Below are 27,526 nucleotides of genomic sequence, written 5' to 3' on the forward strand. Positions count from 1 at the left end.
CAATAAATTAACATTTAAAAATTTATAGTATTGATACATTCAATAATAAATCATAAAAATATCCTCTGAAGTAAATTTGAATATGAGTATGAATTTAATAATAAAATAAGTTTTCATTTTATTGAATTGGCGTTTGGTTTCATTGAAATCTATTAGGGTTTGGCTATGCTTATCGAATTTGGCGATAATTCGATCAACACAGTTTACTGTGCAGTAACGAACCACTCGTAGTATTGGCGTTGTGAATGCATATTCACGTTCTTGGATTACCATGAGTACACAAAGCTACATTTTCATTTCTTTCTTAAATTTTGTTTGTTATATTTCGTCAGACTCACAAGATTCAATGACTTGAGAAATATTTGTGTAAAATACATATTCAATGCAAAAGAGAATTTGCCTTAGGAAAAAAAATATAAATGTTTCTGAAACAAGTTGTCAAGTCAACTAAAGAAACCCTTTTAAAAGGTATCTAAATGAAACCTTCGGACTGGGTAATTAAGTAAATTAGTAGAGGATGATCTTTCTCCTTGAGAAGATTTATTTTAAATTACTCTTTTTTTTTCTTTCACTTTTTTTTTCATGAAGATTTATTGGTTTTTCTTAATGTGAGTTCTTGTTTCTACTTAATACTTTGTTTTCATGTACAACTAATTGAAATTAAGGCAGATAAAAATGAATGTGAAAATATTTTTCAATAGTGATTAAGATTTCTAAGCTCAATAACAAATTGATCAAAAATTCCCTTAAAATTGTGATATACTTTAGAATTTTTCTTGTGGAATTTTTTTAATTAGTTGTGAAAATATTTATTACACTTTAATGAAAAAGAATTGTGTTGGTATAAGAAGTAGAGATAAAAATCATTTCGGCACTCCAAAGCCGTGAAAATCAGGAAATCACAAGATCTAGAACACTCTGATGAAACTAAGACGTTGGAATAAGGTCAACAAGAAATGTTGAAAATTATTGAAGTAAATTCAACGACCAAGAAGTCCAGTTGTTGAGAGGAAACTCGTTAACGTTGCCCTCGTCAACTTACAACTTGATTTTCACTTAGAATCAGTGAAAACATAGTTGTTGCCAACAATAAAGATCCTTAGAAATGATGAAAACATTTATCATGGTGATATTTAACTATTTAAACCACTTACTTTACTTCTCAATGAAGAATAAAATAACGAGACTGTAAATTTCTTCTCAGATCTTTCTTCGCTCTTGACTGTGAATAAAGTGATACTATTACCAAGACGGGGGAATTCTACAGTCATTGCGAAACAACGGATAACTTGAAGAACTTGACAATAGGATTCCTAACGAGAGAACACTGTGCTTGGAAAAGTAGCTTTATTACAGTGCAATTACCGTTGTAATGTTGAAAATTTTCTATTAGAATGCGGGGAGTTAAACTTTGTTTAAGAAGGAAATTCGATTGAATAATTCAAATTTTCTCAAGTATTTTTAAATGACACTTATCGAATCGATTAAAGTTAATGCCTTTAGAATAGTCTCTACAAAATATTCGAAACCTTTCACAATTCAATATTTTATTGGATTCTATTAAATTAAGTTTAATTGGAATTTTTTAATACTTCTAAAAATATTAATTAAAAGCTTCCATATTAATTGATACTGAAAAAAAATTATTTCCTTATGATTTAATGAACCACACTTATCCATCAGTGACTTTATCTCAAGTAGAGATGATAAAATGATGAATTACAACCATACATTTTTTCTAATTCTTATTCAGTTTTATTTATTTATGATATTTCTTTCAACTTGAATTTATTTTTAATCAATTAAGTTATACTTTTTTACAATCTAAATAACATGATGAATAGATTAGAACTTCATCAAGTTGTTAATTGAAACATTTATTTACCTACAGCTAATAAAAGAGATTTTAAAATCACTTCTCGATGTAAAACCGTAATTGCAATTTAATTTCAGAAGAGTTTTATTTTCCATACGTCAACTTATGATTTATAATGTTGGTTTTTACAATAATTCACTTTCATTTTCTTTTTAAAAACTCAAATAGATTGCGACAATGCCCGTATCTGCAATTAAAAACGTATTTGAGTTTTTTGCAGACTCTAAAACTCATCCCTTGTAAGTAGAAATGCTCAGATCCGTTAGTTGAAAGCAGACGGAAGTAACAGTTAGTTGGTGAGTTAAGGTTTTCAGAGTAACTATAACGATTTTGTGGACTCTGAAACTCCTGGTGCGCGGGCACTCCTCGGGAAATGAACCACAGGATACATTAAATGTGTGTGAAATTTTAATCGAGTTCGATGCGGGCGAGTGAACATTTTCAAGTTTATATTTTATGCTCTTTTTCTCTCTCATGACAGCTAGTTTTTTAAGTACCACAGCTTACCTAATTCCACCTCTGGTAGTATCATAATTTAAAATCCTATTGCCATGAAGCCACTGAACCACACTGTATTGTACTTGCATTGCCATGTGTCGAACTACACACAACAGTTCTATAGTGCTGTCCGCTTCGTAATACTTGTCTCTCAGTGGTTCCCCCATTGCGTCCACAATTTGTACCGAGGGTGCTGAAAGAAAAAAATCCAGGTTAGGGAATAAGTGAAAAAATGAAAACTGCAAGAAAAAGTTTGAAACAAGCATTCAGGTAGGATCAAATATAAAACATCGCTAAGGTGAAATTCAGAGTAAATCTCATGAGAAACAAAAAAAAAGAACAGGGATTCAAAGTCAGACTTTACACGGCGTGCTTTTCCTTCGTCAAAAGTATCTTTTTTCTCACACTCCCGAAGGACCTTCTTGTGATCCAGCCTCTATCCTGGTCGCAGGTGCATAAAGTTTCAGTAGCTCTGTGTCGCGAAAAAGTTTTGTCTCCAAGATCTCTTGAAAACTGTGAGAGTACCTATCTACCTTGTGGATTTTTTTCTTTGCGTTACTCTCGATTGAACACCTTCCATTCGTTTTTGACGTTGAGCAGCTTTTCTAATATTGATCCTTTCTTTCTTTCAAGTACGTATAGGGATTAATTGTAAGACGTGAGTGCAGTATCTTTTTTTTTGCTCATTGATTGATGAAGTCATCGTCTTACTTAAGTACAGAACATTAAACTCCACTTGTTACTTTTTTTATTCTTCAAAAAGAGCATTCATTTTATTTTCATCACAGTAATCACCAGTAAAATTAGCATGAAAAAAAGTCGATATTCGTAAAGCTTCTTTTAATTTAATTGCATAAAACTATTTATTTCAACAAGATTGAGTGATTTTAGCAACTAAATTTAATCCTTTTTTATCATTATCTATTTGTTAATCTTCAGTTATTTCACTATCATTATTTACTGCTTTTCAAGTTTTATAAAAACTAGTTCAATTCACAGCCGTAAGCCACATAATCATATCTACGGAGATATTTCTATTGTCAATTTTTCATTCCTTTCATTGTCTCAGAAATACCGGGAGCGCAATGACTCATAAATATGTAGGAAGTGCCCTCAAGATCTTACGTTCCTCAATGTCTATTCTTCTTCTCTCCCTTCTTCCCGACGTCTTTTGCATCAGATCGTTCTGGATTTTAGCATATGCCTCATATAATAGTCAAGCTCGATTCTCAGTATCTGTATGGAATGCAAGATCCTTTGAATGCCATGGTTACATTACTGTCAGCTTGTTTGCAATACTTCTTTGTCTTTATCTTGGAACTTCCTGAATAGCAATATTATATATTTATAGTTGTTGGCTTCTACATTTTATTATTGTATCAAAATTTTACGATTATCTGGTATTTTTATTCATGCCAGATATTTACCTTTTTTTATCAACCTCTTTTCATTTTTTAGAATCAATATCTCGGATTTTGTTGATGTAACAACTTCATACTTTGGCCTATTAAATTGATGGCATCATTAATTTATTTATTAACAGGTGTAATGCTTAAGCTTTTATAACTCCATCATGTGTGAATCACCATAAAATTTTAGTGTTACAACGTATTCTGAGAAATAAAATTTAATAAAATACTTAAGCTGTTAATGTAACTAGTGATGTCTTTTTTAATCAATTTTTATGTAATTGTAGCATTTTGTTGTTTTTGTCATTTTAAGATTAAATAGAAAATAAATTAGTAGTAGAGTATCATCTTCAAAAATCTTTTATATTAAAAGCTTCATAATAATATTTATTAAAATGTTTTTCAAAGATTAAAGGATTATCCTCACGGTTAAGTCGAGATAAACTTGGTAATCTCGGAGATTTTATCTTGTGGTTAGTACATGGCAAAGTACGAAAAGATTATCCCTCAAAAATTTTCCATGTAAGGTGTTTGTGTTGATGAACATCATGAATATTGAAACAAAAGTTCTAGCATGAGTAAGTAACAAAATATCGTAAACTATTGATTATTAAGTTTTATGTAAGTTCTTTCGAATTCTCAACTATTCTGGTATGAGTAGATTACGAAATGATGTATGGTGAGAACTGTGTTAATAATGAATAAAATAAATAAACTTTTTAATGAAGAAGTTTCTTAAGAAAGTGATTGTCACTTAAGCTTTCTACAAGTGTTCCGATGCTTACGTTTGCTCTTGTACACGTTTTATATTAATGCTGCATCAGCATTGTAGCTGAGGAAATGATCAGCAGTGTTACTCAAGAGCTTGCCTTGCAGCTTGCACGTGCAGCTTAATTTGTAAGAAAAGTGTATTTAGGTGAGAAACTTTGTTCGAAAACAGAAATTTTTTAGAAACTTAATTAACTGCTGGAAAACAGTAGATACCATTGGCAATTATTATCATGAATCTTTTATGCTATTTATTATCTTCTCATTTTTTAAATCAATTCATTACTCAATTGCTTTCATTCTACTAAAATTCATCAAATTATTCTTTATTTGTTTTTTTAGTAGCTTCTCATTCATGAAACGAATATTCATAGGAGAAATATAGCCTAGTATTCATATTACAATTCAATCAATTTTTGTCTTTATAATGAGCTTTAATAAAATATTGCTCGGGATTGTATTAACGTCATTATTTAAGCCACATAATACAATTCATTAAATCCTTTAGATAATATATAAAAACTGAACGATATTTAATCCTATTTTTCGAATGAACATCGAAATTATTCATTAAAATTATCTATTTACTTCGGATGTCAAAATAGATCTTTCTTTTATACTTTTCATTTCTTTCATCATTCACATTTTTAATATATGACTCTTTATTATTCAGCTCTCATTGCAACGCAAAAATTCTCGTTGGAATCTTTTCGTAATTTCTGAAAGCCTCGTCTTTACTCATTGCAGTTTGCAATTATGCAAGCTCCTTGCATTATTTTCATTCGTTCGGTTCATCCTTTTTTCCAATTTTTTTTTCATTATTTTTGATATTGTTCGATCATATTTTACATTTGTTTCCACATTAAAGTACCTCCATTAAAATTACTTGATAACCAAGCATATTATAATTTTTTCACCAGCTTGTAACGAGACTAATGAGTAGCAGCGTAATATTTCAGTTCTTATTTTTAGTAAATAAAAATATTGTAGTAACATCAGCAGTAAAAAATTGATAATCATAGACATAAAGAATAACGGTACTGATTGGCTATCAGATTAAAAATTTTTCCTAATTAGCTGTAATATTTGTTTAATTTCTTACTTTGATTTTTATATCATTTTTCAATCTTTCATAAATCGATGTTATTTCTTGTGAAACATTTCAAAATTGTATTTCTTCTAATATCTGAATCTTTTGAACTTATAAAATGGATGTTTAAATATTTCCAAAGTATATAAAACAAAATTTAATATTACTTTGAAAAGTTGACAATATCTGGAAGTCCTTTCTGATGAATTGGTCGATGTTTGAAAGATGGATATTCGAGTAGGATTTAATACAATCCCATTGGACCACTCAACGAAATGAAGTTTCTAGCGTTTCCATTTCTCACGTGTCTTGCGTACTTGATCGTTCAAAGCATTACAGCAGATCGTCTACTACCTTTGGTGCAATTCACAAACTTGAGCTTGATGAAGAAAAAAAAGATGATTGACTTGGTCAATTGGGGAATCGTTGAACGGTTTTAAAGGAATCTCTTTGATGCTATCCCTCTAGCAACTGCGGAAATGATACTTGAGCTATATATCATGGAATGAAAATTGCTTCCAACACCTTCTTTTTTTTCGGTTTGCCACTGAACTTCAAAACTATTCTAGAGAAAATAAAATATAATTAATTACGCTGCTTGATTCAGGATAATTTTTTTTAGAATAGTAAAAAGTTTATTTCAATTTTTGATTTATTCTCGATAGATTTTTTATTGGAAAAATATTTACTCCACTGGCAGACTTGTTTTTGCTGTAATGTTCTTTTTCTGTTGAAAAATATGTGATGTTTATCATTCAGCGAGTCTGTGACTTTGAACCAAGAAATAAAATAATTCAATTGATTTAATCTCAAGATTTAACATTTTTAAATATTTCATTTTTTCTGGATAATAAAGAAATTAATAAATTTAAATTGAAAAAATTGATAATCAATCATATTTACCATTAATGTGAAGATTAACGACAATTGTCATTGGCGGATGTGTGCTTATTTGACATTCATATTGGCCTTCATCACTACTGTTTACACTTTTTATTTTCAGGCGCCAGTTATCAGGATATTGGAAGTCAACCATGTATCTAGGATCACCAGTGTAAGTTTGTTGACCGTAAGTAAGAAGTGTCATTTTTTCACCATCCTCATGTCTTCGTAACCAAGATACCTGTGGAATATAAATTAAAAATATGTACTTTATCCCATTTATTCGAACCACAACAATATGACCCTTTCATTGATTTTTAGAAAATTTTACAATGAAATGTTTTTCTATTAAATTTTATTATTCAACTACTTCTAGTATAAATAATTAAATGGTGACTTTTTTGTAATCATTTAAACTAACATTCTTTCTCTAGATTTAATTTGTAATTCTCAATTCCAAAAGGCAGTATAAAAACTTGTTACAAGAGCTATTCTTAGTAACCCATTAATTACAAAAATACGTTTCCGACACAGTGATGTTTAACGATAATTCTCAAATCCAGGTTTATATCCGGTAGCGCAATTTAAACGTGATGAAGAGCTTTTACAGGTCGATAGCGGTATGGCTAGAATTAGTGATAATCGTATTGATTGGAACAATTGACGGTCATAGACAGAAGAGTAGTTCTACTTGTGCATAGCATAGCTATTTATTTAGCTAACTATGCAATTGGACAATATGTTGTTCTCGCGTAGGTTCATTGTACACGTGAAATACCCGATTCCTCTTCTATACAAGTGGTCGTCAACTGATGGACATCATTGCACGAACAAGGAACGACGGTCAGACCATACATGGGCGTCAATTTCGACGCTTGTACTGTTTTGAACTATTGAATTTACTTTCATTTACTAGATTTACTTCAACGGGTTATTGATGGTTAATCCGTTTATGCTACCTTTTTTTGATTCTTTTTTCAAGTATTTCAATCAAAAATGTTACTATATAATGGAAAAATTTGATTAATTAAACTTCCACGAACGTACTTTCCATCAAACTTATAATAATGTTATTGAATTTTGATGTTTAGCTTTGAGTAAATGATCATATAAATCAAACAGTAGCAAGTTAATTACGGAATTTACATAAATATTGCTAGATAATTAATCATAGAACAGTTATAGCACTATAATGAGCAATACAAGTTTCAATATGACCCTATTAATATTGTCTTTCTTGCATGAATTTTTTCTACTTGATGAAATTGATTGAGCCCATTAATTGAAAGGATTAAATTCCCTTTATTAGTTACATCATTTATTTAGCCAATTGAAAGAGATGAAATCATTTATCAATAGCCGTCATAGTAAGAAAATGATATTTTGTTATGAATTTCATCATAATTAATTGAAAAAAAAATTGGTAAAAACAAATTTAAGGTAAATTAAATGAAATATAATTGAGAATAGTGAGAAATAGATTAAAATTAATGTTAAAAAGATTTTAACATGATTTGTATGTATGTTTAAGGAAATAACTTTGGTAAATAAACCACTTACAGTTTTCCCTTGAAGTAATGATATTTTACAGTCAAGCATAACTGTTGCGCCAGCTTGAGCTGTTACATTCTGACTCTCTCCTTCAAAGTGAGGACCCCAACGATTATCTCTGTGATGTTGATGTTTGTTTAGTGTACTGTGGATATCAAATATGTAGTTGAGCATTGGTGAATCCGTTGGAATAGAGCGTTTAGCAGTGGTTGTTACTTTGGCTGTCTTTGTAGATGTTGTAGTGGTTGATTCTGTTGTTGATAATTCTGTAACTATAAAAATTTTAAATTATAAAATAACAATTCTTCCCACTTAAAAAAATCATTTTAATTAATGATTAAATGTCTTAAACAGTAGTTATCGTGAAGTTAAGCTATTTTTTTTTAAGACTCTTTTGCCTATTTAAGAGTCTCAAGACTTACGTTTAAAGTTGAAGTTGAAGTTAACTACATAGCTATTTCTTAATTACTTGTAACTTCAAAATAACTTCACAATTTCTTAAAATTTATACTAAAATTAAAGATGAATGATTAGAAGTATGAGAAATAACATGTTTACTCTGTAAATTGGATTATATTAGTAGAGGCTACTAATTGTCAATCAATCTGTACTAATTTAAATAGTTTCAGGCATACCGCTGTGAATCTAACTAATTAAATCAGTGAAACTGACCAGTTAATTACTAATTATTTAAATTAACTTAAATTGCATCACTTCTCTCATGAAATTCTTTTATAAATGTGACAGATTAAAAAAGACATGACTAATTAGAGCTTCAAGATGTTTTGTATGTTAGGAAATTTATATAATTCATGAAAGAAACAATATCACCTATTTGAAATTCTAATACAATGTAAAGCATTAACCTGCCAACGGTTTTGTCCGTTGTGACTTGAGACTTAATTAACCCATCTCACTCAAAGACTAAAGCCGTTTCAAGGGACTAAGCTATCGAATAGAGTAAACCACACCCAAATCCTCCCATTGGTTTTCGAGATAGCAACTAACTAGCAAATATATCAGATAAACAGATATTTTTTATAAATAAACAAATGATTGATATCCAATGAATTAGTCCATCCAGCTGTAGACAAGCTGATAATTGTAAATTAATTAATTATTCCAAACAACTAAATTCATGAATATTGAATGATCAATTAAATTTCTAGCTTATTCATAAATTATTGAGAAACTTAGTAAAGTTATTACATCAGTATAATATTTTTTCAGAAAACTTTTTTTCGAGAACCTATTTTACTTTTAATCTCTCATACAGAAGAAATTAATCAAACTAAACTTCCACATGTTGTGAGTTCATTGTCTGACAACATTCTGAATTTACTCCTTCTTCATCACAACATAACAATACATGTTGTTGAGAGGAAAATAAAGTTTACTTTCTTCAAAAAAAGTGACTCATCAGTAGATACTTTACTTATATTTTTTCTCATGAACCAAAGCTTGAACTCTGTTGCATTCATCGATCATTGTCTCCTCATTGATGGGATTAATGAACAATTTTCTCGGGGTGAAGTTGAAAAAAGAGTAAGGAAAACCTAAATGAGAATAGTTTTTGAAATCTTTTTATAGCAAATGCTCTGCTTTCTTTCTTACAAATTCTTTTCACTCTCATACATATATACTAACGTTCATCCCAGTGTAAGCTTTTTTCTTTTTAGCGATTAAATCGCTTGGAAAGCTGCAGGCTCACCTGCATTTTAAGATTTTTACAGGATATCAGAAGATGTTGCTATTTTGCTGATAGCAATTCAGAACATATGATAAATCAATACTAATTAATTTTTAATTGGTATTACAACATTCTATTAATTCAAATAATTATTTATCAAATGATATCTTCCTTATAAATGACTAAGCATTAGAGCTTCAATATCATTGATAATTAATAAATTACAAATAATTATATTGATTCATAACCAACTAGTAGAATAGAAATTGAAATAGCTCTAATTAATAAATACGTGAATCAATCTAAAGTTATTCTTCAATTATAGAGATAAATAATTCCTCACTTGATTGTATTCAAAATGAAGAAGTTGATGAAAGACTTTCATGCTTGACCTAAAATCTAGAAACTTCTGAAGGCGGTCATTGCAAGAATTATTCCCGTATTGTATTTCTTACAATATCATAACACAATACATGCTTCTGTTCTAACAAAAGCTCTTTCTGGCATTTTCTGACATTTGTGTTAAAGTTCCATCTAGACATACAATAGTTTCGTGATGTTTATGATTTCCAGAGTTAAATGCAGGGTATTAGTAGTTACAGATATGGGAGATAATGAAGACAAGAAAAATACATAATTACTAAAGTTGAGAGATGGCTAATTATTTTTTTATATAAACTGTGTCATCATAATAATAGTTATAAAAGTAATTTAATGTGAGGCATACTGATAAAATAGTTAGACGTTTTATTCCTCGTTCGAAAAGGAAAAAAATTATAGAAAGCGGCAGGATGATATAGTGGAAGCGAAGATACACGGTATTAAATCTAGTAAAATCTCTCATTTGAATTTAATCTTTTAGTGAAATCTAGAGAGGATAGAAAAAAATAGGAAAAAACTGTCAGCCATGATTGTTTGACTGTCATTCTCCAAGTTCTTTATTTCTTTTGAATATCCACTCTCAGGACTTAGTGTTTCTGTTAGAACACTATTACAATAATTGCACATTTAGATTTCTGGCTTGTGATACATTTCTTTCATTCCATTCTTAACTAAAATTCAGATTTTTATACCACATTTATGACTATCAGAAAATTATTCTTGCATTATTTCTCAAAGTGTGTATAGAAAAACGCTAGATGTGAGTGGAATTTATTTGAAGATTTTTGCTGTTATGACTTGAATGTTATACTCATTCTCACCTCGAAAATTTAATTCTATTCTCTATATTAGTGTTGAGAAAATATTTCACTGATACGTGTTTATGAGTTGGAAATTGCTGAGAGTGATAAAGTAGTGTAAAATAATGAAAGAAAAAATTCTGAAAAGACAAAAGCACTAATACATATAAAGATGAATTTCTCTAAATGGAATGGAAAATTTAAATTTACTGCTTGATTCAGTTTGAAATATTTGGCAGGCAGTTCGTGGTAATTTGAAATCTAATATATGAACATTACAAAATTATTCAGATTCTATGTACAGACTCTATGTTATCTCCACCGATCTTAGACTCTTTATTCACACCAAGAAATACGTCCACTTAAAACACCTGCTGTTTTAGCACAATTATAATTTACTTCTAGAAAATGAGTATCTAATTTACAGGCTAATTTTTAAGTAGAGAAATAATTCATGGCTATTTTAACATCGTTTAAAATAAATGTGTTGCAATAAACACATTATTTCAATAAAGAACAGTTTTATAGTAAAATAAAAAATGATAATAATGAATATTTATGCGGTATGAATAATAAAAGTTGAATATTTTAATTCATATAAATTTAAAAACATTGTGTACCGTTTCATCTTTCTTTATTCTTATCATTTACGTAACTTTTCCTTTACAGTTCTTTCTTAAATTTCTTTTTGAAATTCCTTTTTCAGTTCAGCAGGGAAGTAACTTATAAAAATTCTAGAAGTGATGTCTAAAGCGTGTTCCGGGTGCTGATATACATATGTAATTTTTTGGTCCATTCTTTTCCAACTTTTTAAAACAAGTAGACCATAATTATATTGATATCAGGTTAACTATACTCTATTCTTCTTTTTTAAGTCAGATTCAGTGCTTGAATATTAAATAATGAAAAATAATACCTTCTTCTCCTTTTTTTTAACAAAGTTTAATTGATATCGAATGCATAATAAAAATTTAGATTAAATTATCCTTGCTAGATTGTAGATAGAAACTCATTATTTTAACTATTTTTGTATTTTTTTTAATGGAAATATAAAACATTCAGCTACTCAGTTATTTTAGATAATTTTTTTTTAATAAAATATCCAGACTAGAGACTGGTTTGTTATATAAAAGAAATATGGAATTTCATCTAGATTCTCTCCAATTTTATCAAGTACATTATTTAAGAAAAAAATTATTTTGTCGTATTTCGTGGCCCGTAAAGGTTCCTCTCACCTTAATTTAAGTTCTTGAAGCGTGAGATTGTGTCGATAGACTGTCGTATTTGTCGTAGCTATCGTGCTTATTGGATATTTTCCACCATCAAATTTTTCCAGAATTATTACTTGAAAAAATAATAGACAGACAAGTTCAACTTGATGTATCAGGCTTTTTATACTCTCATTAGTCACTTTTGACAGCTAAAATAAGACTTTCAGTCAATTGTAAATAATCATTGAAATGATTAATTAACTTTTTGTTTCATAAAATAAATTATTCTCTTTTTGATTTTCCAGTGAATTATTTATCTTATATTTAAATGATGCTCGATTATTTATTCACCAATCGATTATTGATAACTTTATATTTAACGAGAATTAAACTTTTCTCATTTTCAAAATAAATTAAATATTTGTGTCAGTTTTTAACATCAACGTAATGTAAAGCAAGGTTTGAATATTTACATGTAATTCATTTTTATGTTTTTAGAAATAAATCAAGGAATTTTTCACAATTAACACCCACAGACAATCATAAAAATGCACAGAAAATAATAAAATTGCAAATAAAAAATTTTTCATTTCTCATTTCGTTTACTATTGTGTATTTAAAATGTACGTTTCGTTGTAAATGTATGTGTTGTGGATGTATCTCTATGTCGATTCGTGAAGCTTCTAACTTATACAGTGCAAAATGAAATGTGTATACCTGTCACCCAATGTTTATGTCAAACAGCTTGGAAATCTGCCTTGTGGTGGTTCAGAAGTGAATAAAGTCGAAATTGATGTTATTTTATTTTTTTTTTTTTTTCAAATTTTTATAAGTTCATTCTGTATTTTTTCTTCATGAGTAAAGAGATAAAAAGTGGATTTACTGAGGCTGGTTCGTCACGGAAAGAATGTTGAATGAAAGATAGACACAACTGTGCATAATTTCAGAGTCGAATTTCCGTATTGCAAATAACTTGCATGCACGAATGTACTTCATCTCATATTTTATTCATATTTACGCGCCATCACTTCGTCAAGCAAAATCAGTGCTCTGATTCTTGTTAAATTTAACACATGTATAGAGTGAATTTAATATTTGGATAAATATACACCCATATTTATATTATGATGAAATTATTTCAGTTTGTCAAAGAGAATTTAATCAAAACCTGATTTTTAAACACTTTTGAATATTTACTCATATGATGGAATCAGCAATACTTCACTTCAACATATGAGAGCCATTTTTTTTGGATATCATTAAAAAGTAAATAATGTCATTAGTGTTAATAATAGATAAAAGATATTGTTAAATGACTATAGAAACCATGAAGACAAGTCGAAAAATAGTTTATGAGGAAAAAAAAGCGTGTGAGATAAATTTCAGTATTTTCTGAACTGGCGCCGGTGTAATTTCATTCTTTTCCAAAGCCTTCTTGTCTGGATAGAAAATATACTAGGGTGAAAGAAATAAGGAAGGGTGAAAACGAGAGAGTCAAGATGCAATTTCTGTGCCAAGGATTTCCGAAGATATCTTTCTTCGCTAACATGTCGTATCGAGCTAGGCTGTTTTTGACTGGAAAAAAATTTTTAACAAGTAAATAATAGCAACAATTTTCTACCAAACAAAACCCACAACAGTAGCTTACTTTTAATTCATTAGACTTAAATAATCATTGGTTGATGACTAAGTAAATATAAAACTCTACGTGCCTGTCAAGTATTTATCACCAGAATAATTGCAAAGATAGAGGATCAAGATTAAATTACTGAAAGAAATTGCAAAAGATATATTTAATTGGAAGTTAGAGATAGTTGGGAAAAAAACAAAGAAAACACGGATATTTTCTCAAGTAGGTGATACCAATTGAGATAATAGAGTTTTCATTACAGCACTAAATAATTAACTTCATCATTGATATAGAATTACTAGTAAGTTTAACTTCCATTCTCTAAATGGATATCTAAATTTATTGTATTTATTTACAATAATTCTAACTTCAGACTTTATGTTGTCATAACTTCCAGCATTTGCTCATAATGATCAATAAATTAAACACGCGGTGGGCGTATAATACGAGTTAATGAAAACCGTGGAATCTAAGTGAATATAATTACGTCAGAAAATTACATCAATAAGTAATCATCTAATTAAAATTTGATATCTGTATAATCAATAGTATCAATTAAAGTTTTATTTCATGAATTTTTTCTTAATTGATCAGTTCTTTAGAACTTAACTTTATTTTCCAATACTTAATGCCAATTTCCTAATACTAAAGAAGTTTGTTAATTGAATTTTTCTGTTCAATACAATATTCGAAATTTTTTTGTAATAAATTATTGTACTTATTCGCATAAATTATTTTCCTGAAGCAAAGAATGTGATATTCAACATAATTGCTGTAATCATAATCAGCATCATTCAGAAATTTATTATGCTGAAAGTTGATGATGAAGTTTTGTTGATGTTTTTCGCTTGGTGAGCATTTAATAGGCATGGTTAAAACATCAACAAGATGAGTTGAATTGAGTAGGTTCGTTGAACATAATACTTATAATTTTCTTGAAATAAATGCTTAGATTTGTGTACGCTTATCATTATCTCGTTTACATACGTTATTCCAGTGGAATGAGCACAAACCTAGTCTGAAGGAATCTCATCCATATTTATCCAGTCCCTTCGTTCACTCTTCCCTGTCTTCACAGCCTGCTGTCTGTATCAATTTAGTCCCATATGAATTCAACAAGTTCCACAGCAATGTAATGCCAAGTTATTTTTCTGTCGTCATGATATGTGCTACTGATATCATCTCAAATAATATCGAAGTCGTTTATATATAGGTACTTTCTTAACAAAACAATAAAATATTTTCTTTTATTCTACTTCATCTGTCCGTTACTTGATTCTTACGGTATTTCTTATTTTTATTTCTTGTCAAATTCGTCGTGGGAGTTACTCGAGTGTAAAGTACGGTTTAGGTTTATACTACTAGCTCTTTCAACCTTTCAGTGGTTCAATCTTACACTTGAATTGTTGTCGATGTTAAGCGCACTTGCAGCTGCGTGGGAAAACCTTTTATATTTTTTTTTTCTTCTTTTATCTCTCACTGGATTTTTCTTAAAACCAATAATTCGCAATCGAATACTAAATCGTTGATGGAAAAAGTTGCTTTTGGTAGATATTTTAGACGAATTTTCCTTTGATGTGGTTTTGGAGAACCTACTTGAAGTGATGTATTTTACTGGATAGATTTTTTTATCACAACTTTATGAATATTTCAATTAAACATCAGAACATGAAGTTGAATATCATATGAATTTTTAACGAATTTAATTTGTATTTACTAAGTCTGATGAGAGCTAGATTATTCCCACCTTGATAATATAATCATTCAAATCACTTAAGGAAGTGAGGAATTTTGCATATTGATAAAAAAAATTTATGAGCGAATGAAGAATTTTATTTAGTCCGTGAAAATATTATTCTTATGGAGAAAACTATTCATACAATTCCACATAGATTTTCTTATTTTCATTCAAATCAAATCGTTCTTCCTGTATGCTTTTAAAATATTTAAATTAGAGAGAAAGAAAAATTTTTACTATAATTACATCATGTTTCAATGAATGCATATGCGTTTTCATGTTTTCAATAGCTGTATATTTAATTTCAATTCTTCAATAATGTAGTCATAAAGTTCTGGTGCTAGAGTTGCACATCCGGTAAAATTTGCCTCCGGTTTTACTTGCGTGTATATCGATTTTGCTAACAATATCCTTTTAAGTACTCCCAGTATCATATCGTGATAACATGTAACTGTTGAAGATATACTTTATCCATTAGCTGAATGAATTTTCATCAAAGCATCCATCACCCATCAATTGAGTGAATTCATGCAATTGCTGCAAAAATTTTAACCTGTGATCAATCACAAATACCCTATTTTAAAAGATTGTGGAATCATCTGGAAATGGAAAAACATGATTAATTTTTAAGTCGTTTCTGTTTTCAAAAATAGTTTAAAACATTTATCACACCCTTGATGATTACCTTACAGTACTTCTGAAAGATGTTAATCTTTTTACTTCTTCAATATTTTATTACATGAAAAACTTTTAACATTGCATATCACTATGTAAAAAAATTGAAAAAAATCAAACGAAGCGATCCTTACAGTTGTTTTGGAATTCAACAGCTTTCTGGAGTTGTAAAAAGAAATTACAGCATTCAGGAAATTTTTTTCATGTCATCTAGTGATAACATTTCAAAGAAGATGCTCTTAGCTTTTCTCAATGATATTAGATTCATTACTGGGTGACATTTATTTGGGGAATTATTAGAGTTCAAAGTTCAAAGTAAAGTTCTTACTTTTAACAGTTAATATCTTTGTGAAAGAAAGTAATTTGGTGATTTCCAAAAAGAAATTCGAAGAAAAAAGAACTTTAAAGTACTCCTAACCACTGGAAATAAACTATTGATTGCTTCTTTGTTCATCAAAATACGCTGATTTCTCCTTGAAATATGGCGTTTTTAAAATTTATTCCAATTTTTTATTTCACTGGTAATCTCTCTATTTTCCTTGATAGCGTATTTTAAATTTCAATATCTAATGACTTTTCATACCGAAAAAAATCATTCGAAAATGAACTGTGCTCATTTTATAAAAGTTATTTTACTACTCTATAAAATTTGAGTGTTTTCTTGATGTTAAGAGAATTATTAGACTCTTTGAATATCAAATTTTACCTTATTTAGATGAAAAAAAAAAACAATTTAAGTCAATACTCCCGAGTGCTCCTAGAATTTCGAGTATAATCGAAGGTCTTCTACCTGTCTCAAATCTCCTGGGCGGTCGTAAAACTTTATTTTCTGTGAGTGGGCGTATGTATATACTCAAGTACTTGTATATCGTATACATCAGTACCTCTTGAGGATATTTATGGATGAGAAAAAAAAATCTGTTCAGTTTTAGATTTTGCTATACTGATAACGATTTTCGCATAAACCTGAGTAAATTTTATCTTTTTTCATATTTAAATTTCTCTTTGATAACTGACTATTTTATGAATAATTAAAATATGTCGCTTGATTGCAAAATTGATAAATATGCAAACTCATTCAAATGTTAATTTAAAATTAATTTTTTCCAATTATATCAATAATTACTGAGAGACATTTAAATGCTATATTTTTTTTCATCCTCTAGCTTTTACTGAATAAAATAAAAGAGATTGAGATCGTCAGCATAGACAACATTTTATGATACCTCACAAAAAAGTTAATAAAATGGATCATTAAAGATTCTATTGCAGTTGGTTTGTGGTTGAATTTTAGTGAAATTTTAAATATTTATAAAATATCATCTATAAAAACAAAATGATCAATAAACATGATAAATAACTAGATAGTTATTTTTATAATTTTTCTATACAAATACAATTTTTTTGTACCAATTAATAACTAATTGGTCATGAAGACATAGATAAAATAATAAAAAAAACTTGGAAATTTTTTATTCAGTATCTCAAACCATTTTAAATTCCCATTTTAGCATTTGTACTGACAGTCTCTTACTAAACAATCACCATAAATATCCTTATAAAATATTTATAGTATTTTTTTTAGAATCGAAGAGTGCTTCAAAGTATTTTATCAGGATATTGTTTTCACAAACTGGAAGAAAAATAAAATTTATGTCAATCGCTAAACGATTTAGAAAAGTGGAAGAACCCACAACTTTGTTTATTCTGTCTCTTTTCTTTTTTTTCCTCGACCCCTTGGTGAAAAAGTGAGGTCACTTTGTTCAAGCAGTCCTAGCAATTCATACGCAGTTCTTAGAACAAAGCTCCTCCGTGAAATGCAGCTTACTGGTGCCATAAGTCAGCTAAGGAAAAAGTAACGGATCTGGCACGACTCCAATATTTTTGCTGCTTACATTGTAGCATAGATAAATTTCTCACTAGCATGACCCGATGAACGGAGATTCAATTTAACTAAACGTACCTTCAATATATTTAAAAATTCTCACATCTTACAGAAAAAACATATGTCAGGTTGATACCTTCTAGTATGCTGGACATAGGCCAGTAGTAACGTCGATATTGGTCAGACGCCAGAGCTCAATTCCCAGTACTTTAAAATTTTTCTAAGGATTGTCGCCTCTGATTTATAGACGTCAATTATTTACCTTTCTGGAAGGAGAAGTTATTTCATTCATAAATCTTTTTTTAATAAAATTTGAAACTTTTATTTCTTTCGATTGAAAAAAAGAAACGCACTCTTATCAATAATCAATATGACTTGAAGCTTTTTAAAACCGTTCTTGCACTAATTTGAAATTAATTAATTCAATTAAAATAAATGAAAATGTATTATTCCATTGGAATAAATTAAATTGAATTGTATTTGTAATGTACTGAAACAAATAAGAAATGAAAACTCAATTTAAGATGCTATCTGGGATACTACGTCTTATCGTGGCTAACAGAATACTTCAAAAACTAAGCTTGGCCTAAAAAATGTCTGACCAAACATTTGAGGAAATATCTGGGAATTACATGCGGTTAATGCATCAACCATGTAGACGTTGACCAAGTTCTGCATAAGGGAGATACCAAAGCATTCCAGGCAAAGCTCCTTTTGACAGTAAATGAACGTTTCCCCTTGTATAGTAGCTAGGTCGCTGCATGTAAAGAAAAGTTATTTGCATAACGTCCAAGTAGTAGGAATTCTCAGGACTGTTGAGAGAAGATAAAGGTAAAATGTCACCATATAAGACATGAAGACTCATCATTAGCTTTAGTGTTTTTATTGGGATCTTTTGCGAAATTAATTCTCCCAAAAGTCAATTAACGAACGTTGATTCATTGCAAAATTCAGTAAAGTAGCTTAGTAATTAAGGATTAAAGGACTTGTAAGTGCTTTGGTTAGGTAACAAGACTTCACTTAGCCTTCATTGAGTAGACGAGCTACTGCGAATTTAACATGTGTATCAACCTGATTTGCATGAACCTAAGTGAATTTCGTATAAGTGAATCAAGTGAAATGAAGATCTACTTGAAACATATGAATCTGTAAAAGCACGTACCTGAATGAGATTGCGATGCTGACAGCAGGGTGAACCAGCAGCACATCAGAAACTGCTTACGCCACATGACTGCTCAAAGGTGATCTATGTTATCTAGCCCCATCCGCGGGTTTGTGGTTTTTTTTTAGTCATCTGCAATAACAATAAAATATTCAATTAGAAATTCTATTGGAAAAGAATATTTAATTAATGAATTTTAATATAAACGTCTTGATTAATTAAAAGCAATTCATGTTTAAAGAATCAGCAGAATAGGAACGATATTTTATGCTAAAGTCCAAAGTCAGCCAGCACTTTATTAATATAAATAAATTGTTTGTTGAGAATAAGAGAGATTAACTTTTCAAAGTTCACGCTTCTGCTTATAGTTGGAGCGAATTTTAATGAAACTGTAATGAAAATAAAATCAATAGAAGTATAAAGAACATAAAACTTTTATGACACCATTCTCTTACTCTGAGGATTATTTTAAATATTTTCTTTATCATTTATTCAATACATCATGAGTATATATTGATAAAAATGATGAATTTTTAGTCAGGAATTAAGTAGTTGATACTGTGACTAATGATCTTATTTGTTTAAATTTGTGTACTAGAATAACTTGGAATGCAAATACACTTGAAATTCCGGTATGTCTGTGAGAACTCAAGTGACCATGTTGAAAGACATTGAAGTGAGAAGTTGAGTAACAAGGCCTCACGTTCTATTCTCTTTTGTTAATAAAGCCAAGCCATTTTCTACAAATAAATCGCAGGGACATGTTTGACAATGAAACTTACAATGATTTTTAGTTTCAACTTATCTGCATGCTACTTCTCAACTCGAGTTTGATGTAATTATGTCCAGCTGGAACTAAGTAAATTCAATGTTTAAGTTCTGAGTAAGTTTCAGGAGGGTTAAATAAACAGTATTTACAGTAAACTTTGTTCGTATACAAAACACTCACTGAGCCACATTTAAATCAGTTATGAAAGTAACAGAATGGAGGTTCATTTTATCTTTAAAGTAATACAGGCTGATATTTTTTTTAAAATTATTCTGATATAGTAATACCACTTTCATGATATTCTATATAATTTGTAACAGAATATATTGCTTTATATGGTGCAGTGCTCTGGAGCGCAGAATTTTGAATTGACAAGTGAGAGTTGTATGCTCTGAGTAAAATGCATCACTGTTGAGGTATAGCGATAGACGTCTGGATAAATATTATAATATTCTAGAGATGTAAATAGATATAGAACTCGTCTAGTTCTTGGCAAGAGTTCAACATCATAACAAGCAAGTTTTCCATAATAATACCATCTTGTATCTGTACTTTTCACTTTTCATCAATTTTGGGATAACTAATGTTTCATCTATGATTAAACCAACCATCGCAAAACAAGACTGATTAATGATAATTATTCTTTATTTACTTATTTATTTTTAAAATGTTGGAAACACATAAAGTCTCAATGTCGTTTGTTAGCTGATAATTTTTTTTTTAGTGTAGTATTTTCATGTAGCTTTTTTTTTGATCAGAAAGTTTGTGAAGAAAGTTCTGTAATGCACAAAAGTTCATTTTGTTATTTTTGGGAGGCCTTCTTGACATGTGCGATTAGCTGGTACTTGGATCTTAAAACGACCTGATTTTTTTTAGACTTTTTCTTTCTTGAGCTAGTGACCTTTTTGAGTGGATACCAGAAGGCTGAATGGAATAGAGTCGAGTGTAAAGACCTTGTGGCTATTTTTCATTCGAAAACAATGTAACTGTGAGGATAAATATTTGTTATTAATTATTTTTGTGCTATTTCTTTGAATCCTATTAAAACATTCCGACTATTTTTTTGAATGAAAATTTTTTCAATTCAATTTCAACTCCCTACTGACAAACCACACTATTTTTACTGTATCCAACATTCGATTGGCTTTTTATGTTTCATTCCCAAATAATGTGAAATACTAACACAATTATTCTTGTATTTCGCTTTTTATCTAGAATGGTCAGTTATTTCTGGAATTATTGGCCAATTTTTACAGAATTTCTCCAACGTGTAGATAGATAAACCGTCAATAATTTTTTAAACTCATTTTAAAAAAGTGTTTTCTTGATTCTGTTCAATAATTTTATATGTCAAATATCTTGATATTATCAATTTAACACTTAGATTTTTTTGAAAGGTTATTTTTAAAATTATCAATTGATAATCTTTGTCTTTTGTAGACTGAATAATTCAACGGTGATCTGTTAAAAATCTCAAAAAATTTGATCTCAAAAATTGGTGATTTAGTACTTTTTTATTGGTGAATATTCCCGGACATCTTTTTTACTTATGGATGCATTTTAGAGGAAAAGTCTCCACTGTCTAGTTGATGTATATACACATATACATCAACACTGACGATTTTTCCAGATTATTGCTCTTAAATTTTTTTTATTGAAATTGTTAATGTCATTCTGCAGCTGTAAATTTGTTTTATTTTTTCTTTCTGTTCAAGACTATCTTCCAGGTGTTGTTATTATCTAAAAAAAATCGTAGATTAATAAATTTAATTAAAATTATTCTTCTAGAATTAAAAAACATTAATAAAAACTGAATAACACAGCACCATTTCTATTGTTGTATTGTTCTACGAATCGTAAACTGCTTTATTTCATTCCATTCAATTCTGAATTTCTATTGAGAATGAAGTTAAAATATTTTCAACTTCGTTATTTATAATAATGTTGATTATTATTGTATTCAACATATTTTTGTTTTAAGTTTTAATTCAAAAAACCATTATCAAATAATAATGATAGTCATAATAATAATGATTCAGCTTTTTGAAGAAAAATAAAAAACTTTTCTGCAAAAAGTATCTGACATCTAACAAATACACTTTTATATTGACAAATAAGCAAGAAATCATTGCATTGCACATCAAAATAAAATTCTCACATAAATAAACCGCATTTTCCACCGTTCTACACACATCAAACGCATATTAACGTGACATATATCATACGAATGCGTAACTCGTCACATTTCCCTTTAGTTTGACGCTCAAGCCGATCATAAGACGTGACAAACATCATTATAATATGGAAAAATACTTTGCATTTTATGTATATATCATAAAATAAAATGAAGTAACAAAATATTCAGAATAAATATTACTTTTTGATATTCCACAGTTGCTTTAAATGAAGCTAATATTTTTATTGAATTTAGTAGAATTTAGCATTCATATTGAAATTACAAAAAAACGTTCTAAAAAGAACATAAATTACATTTTTAAGTTTTGGATCACTATTGAAACTTTAATTTCTTATGGTAATTCATTTTACATCTATTAATATTTCAGTCTATGGAGCAAGAACTTCTCTAGTTTCTAACTAAAAAGAAAATTGTCTACAATAAAATTCAGAGAGTACAGAAAAATGAATAAGAAACACAGGGAAAAATATAGCACATATTTAATTTTTATCAAGCTCTAATGACTGTTTAACGAATACCAAAAAAAATAATGAAAAATTTAATATAAATAATTATTTCCAGAAATCAGGTTGAAAAAGGAATTCAAAACTTGAAAATAAAATAAGTGGGCCCTTTCTTGTGGCTTTCATTCTCATGATATAATTAAAATGATGAATAGAATAGAATGCGAATGGTATGTACAATTTCATTAAACAAAATTCTGTTGGTTTACAAACTACAGAAAGTTCAAGTTGAAGTGCAGAGTAGCCAGTAAGGGATTAGTTCTGTAGAACGTGGCCCTAAGTTTTCAAGCGTGACTGTTAGGTTGGTCAGTAGGGACTTGGAATCGCTGCCGGGCGTGGTCTTTGGCCATCTCGCAAGGGAGGGTTATTATTCATCACGGTGTTCTTGTTGAAGGAGCACGAGAAAGCGAATGCGAAGGATGGAAATGCAGAATTACTTTCGGTGCGCGAATGGTTCAAGAGGTTAGCTTTAATGAACTTTGCATAATATTATTCACAGAACGTATTTTCACTTGTTCCAACGACAACCTCAGGTGCTGGTCGTTGGCACATTCATTTAAGCAAAGTCAAATTCAAGTGGAAAATCATTGAGTGTTTATTTTAAATAGTAGTATAATTTTAAGTTGAAAATTTCTTTTATCATTATCCGTTGTTTAGGTAATAACCATTTTCGTAATTTTCTTCTTATTTATGTCAACAAACATCCCATAGGTTATCATTAATTAATCCTCTGGCATGTTATCAACATGTTTTACATATCAAAAGGACACTGGTAATTTCTAGAGTAATCTACAGTCGGCTATATCTTGAGGGAAAGCTCGCAGTTTCCACAAGTTGTGTTTATGTCTTTACGTACCTCTTTAGATTATACTTTATTACCACAGTAGACAGAAACTTCTCGATAAAATTTTGTAATTTTTTACATCTTCTCATTAACCCACATTCATTATTATACATTTATACAGATTAAAATGCTGAAGAATTTTTTCTTCCAACTTTTATTTATAATCTTCATCGTAGATAAACGATATAATTTATTGCTTGATTAATCAGCGATTCCACTAGGAAAATTAAATTTTGTTTTATGTTAAGCTGATGGCTCATTAAATCTAATTATTATTACATAATTTACCATCTCAACCGAGTGATTTCAAACTCATATTCCGTTTTACATAATTACATTACTTATTAATGGTACATGAAAGGATCACTTGATTTTATGTAAACTCGATTGATTGGCCGATATAAATATCGTCATAAATGAGTAAATTGTATATCAATTTTATGTAATACCATGGATATGTCATATAATATTTGTTTGCCATAATAAATTAGTTACTGACACCAGGTTGGTAAATACAGATAAATAACATTTTTTTTCAGTCAGCTGCCATTCCCAGAATTTCTCAAACAAAGTTAAATTGGTATATAAATTTGAATAAACATCAATTTAGTGTTGGCCATAATCGATTTTCACGATAAGCATTGCATGTGACGATGCAAAAAGGAAAAAATATTCTGCTGAGCTTTTAAGTTGTGGTCTACATAACCACTCAAATCCTCAGATTTCATATGAAATCTAACATAATCTTTCATGATGCACTAGACAGCTATAAGCGTCATAGTAGCTCACTTAGTTGAGCATATTTTAACACAATTCTTGTGTATTTTTAAAAGTATAAATCATCTTAGCTGCTTTCATGAATGATTATCAATTTTTTGCTATTTCGTGTTCAAATATATTAGTTTACAAATATCAAGGTTTTGAGATTAATAAAGACAGTATCATTTTCATCCAATTTTCGTTGCTTCTCCATTTTTATATTTTGTTAACTCTTAATAACGAATATTCTTTTTGTTTTCTTTACAGATAGCTGTCGAAGGATGTGGAAGAAAATAGAATATCCTCTTCGTACGGAAGTCACAAACTTTTAACTGATCTAACAAAGATTGCTGTAAGTTGAATCAAAGCTTTTTATGGTTTCACTGTATTTGAGCCTTTTTTGTCATCTGCTATAAGCAGTTTGGCAAAAGGTATTTTTCTAATTAATTTTTATTGTGATATAAAATTGTGAATTTTATTTGCAAACATATGGTCTTGAGAATCTTCCAGATGGGTTGGTTCACACGGTAGTGTACATTGTGGTTTGCAATTCCATTGGGATAAATGTCGAGTTTACGTCGCCACTTGCGTAATTAAAATTATTATGATTAAACTGTTCCTGAATTTTTCCTCCCCGTTGTTTTAATCTTCTTTTCTCCTCAGCTTGCACTGAATTATAGCTGATGAGAAAAGATGCAATTTTTTGTTAGGCTTAATTTATTTTGCAATTTCACTTCTTTTATATTTTAATAACATTAATCTCAAGTTAACAATCTGTCTAAAAATAAATAGCATTCACCAGCTTTCATTTAATTCAAATCTAATAATTTTGAATCTCTATAATTGCTAAAACATCAAGTTTTTAGTATTTCACGAAAAAAAATAGTTTTCTTACTTCAAACATTTTGATTTATCATCTAAATTATTAAATAACCTTCAAAGGGTTAATCGGGGTTGTAAAATTATCGAAGAAATCTGAGCAAAGTATGCTGAATAAACGAGACTGAATAAAACATCTTGGAGTACTTACAAACTTCAAAGGAAACATTACAGTAAAACCGGCATATTTTAATTATGCCTTGAAGCACTTCTTAGGTATAAATGGCTTCTCGAAGAAGATAATTAAATTCATGATGTTATTGAACAGTATAGAAACTAAAAACGGAAGAAAATATTAGTTAATTAATGTGTTAGTAGCAAAATTCATATATAAAAAATGTATTGGTTTACCAATGCAAAATTACATGGTGCAGGAATGTATATACCTTGCTAAAGTAAATATGTCCTTTTGCCGCATTTTCACATCCATGGAAATTCTCGTGGAACAGATATTTTCTCGCTCAACAGTGACCTATATATGTAAATCAATTGAATACATCAATGAAATCAACGTCCAAAAAATTATCTGAGAAATTCGGAATAGCTTGATAATATCTGCATATTCGACTACGTTTTCTATGATAAAAAAAACTAGCATCAGATATAGACATAATAGTGAGTGAACTCAAAACTTCAAATTTAATTCTTTTCATTTGCACCATTGTTGGTTGACATCATAAAGAATTAAATTTACAGCTATTGATTTTAGCTATTGCTGTTTTCCTAATTAAAAAATTTTTCGATTTCATGTCAGAATTAATTGACAATATTTCAAGAATATTTAATGCAAATCTTTGCAAAAAGAATATTATTAAAGCATAGAACTTGTCCAGATTAGACAAGGTCTTGCTTGCTGATACAACTGGTAGCAAGAAAATAGGTATAAGAAAAGATTACCAAGAGGTGATTAAAATTACATGCTACTTTCAGAATGTACTATAGAAAAGTATACAAGTGAGCAAGTAAAAAGTATAAAACTAGTAGGTAGCACTTTAAGGTAAATTAGTGACATCACTATAGCTCCTATAGTATTAGATACTACTAACCCCACAATGTCTTGAAGTAAGGCTTAAGATAAAGCGAAGATAATTGCCTCTGTCGACTAACAAAACTCAATTGCGTGGTTTTTTTTTCCAACTAACTTCATAAAAACTCTTTACGATCTTTACTTTATCTTGCAATCATAAAGTTTTCATTTATATCCTACATATTAGCTCTTTGCTTTCTTTTATTTTCGTTTGCAATCATTTTTTATTCTATATCAGAAGATTGTTTCTATGAAACTTGAAATTAAAATTAAATTATGTCACTTGAAGTCATCTTGATGTTTTTGTATTTTTTTTAATGTGGATTAAATAGTATTAGGCACTTTTCCAGAAAGGTACTTAATCCTCCTGGTTCAAATTCAGAGCAACGGTTAATTACCGTTCTGCGTCTAACTTTCTCATTTGCCAGTTCGTTGCTGGCCAACATACTACTGTTGAGTGCGCGTCGTTGTATACTTTATTTCTTTGACCACAATGAAGTTCTGACGTCTGTATTCCGTAATACATACACTGGAAAAAAACAGCTGAGTATTAACAGTGTAGCATTACAATGAAAAAACTACTCAGACAAGTTATACATTTAAATATCGCTAATTAAAACGTGAGCACGAGTCATTTTATTAGCAACATCAATATTTTTGAATAAATTGTTGGTGTTGTATTCATTTAAACTATAAACTTTTTCAATTATTTTTTCATCATTGTTATTAAATTTGTCCATTATATCATGTTTTGTATTGTATTCTTTCATCGAAACGAGCTATTTTTATTATTCATTATGAAATGTTTGGCCGATTACAATCTCTAGTTGGCTATGCTTTTTGCAAATGACTTTGGTACATGCTTCATCAAATATGTCAGGTTCATTGACTACATTTAAATATGCTCTTTTACTAATTGGGAACTTAAAGAGAAAAGTTAAGAGTCTTGATTGAAATTTAAAGACACTTTAGAAGATGTTTTTGATTCTAATCGAGGATAGATTGAATTTAACTGCTTTTTCTGATATTACAATGAATAATGAAAGAAAAAGACAATGAGAGAAAAATAAGGAAAAGATGTTTGAATATTACTGATCGAAGGATAAAAGTGTCTGAGTTGCCCTTTTTTTAGGCAACATTTTATAATTCTTTCCATTCATTAAAATTGTATAATCACCTATTTAACACATTTAATCATTCAATTGATTAATGATTTTATTCATACTATATTGAACTAATTATATATATTTGATTATTTTATAGTCATTATTCAAATAGTATTTTTTTATATTAGATTTAAGA

The 27,526-nt window shown here is 29.1% G+C and overlaps 1 protein-coding gene across 2 annotated transcripts in view; it reads right to left on the reverse strand.

Annotated features, from left to right (window-relative positions):
* LOC118069257 (zwei Ig domain protein zig-8-like) overlaps nucleotides 1–27,526 on the reverse strand; it is a 95,634-nt gene that overhangs the window by 2,666 nt on the left and 65,442 nt on the right. For both annotated transcript variants that reach the window (XM_035087232.1, XM_035087233.1), the window contains 4 exons: nucleotides 19,247–19,378; nucleotides 8,084–8,346; nucleotides 6,545–6,764; nucleotides 2,384–2,567 (listed from right to left, as the gene is read on the reverse strand). In XM_035087232.1, coding sequence (XP_034943123.1) covers nucleotides 2,384–2,567; nucleotides 6,545–6,764; nucleotides 8,084–8,346; nucleotides 19,247–19,313 — 734 coding nt within the window. In that variant the 5' untranslated portion in view covers nucleotides 19,314–19,378. The remainder of the gene's footprint in view (nucleotides 1–2,383; nucleotides 2,568–6,544; nucleotides 6,765–8,083; nucleotides 8,347–19,246; nucleotides 19,379–27,526) is intronic.

This window comes from Chelonus insularis, unplaced genomic scaffold (genome assembly GCF_013357705.1).
Source record: "Chelonus insularis isolate UGA/USDA-ARS -01 unplaced genomic scaffold, ASM1335770v1 contig_406_pilon, whole genome shotgun sequence".
NCBI lineage: Eukaryota > Metazoa > Arthropoda > Insecta > Hymenoptera > Braconidae > Chelonus > Chelonus insularis.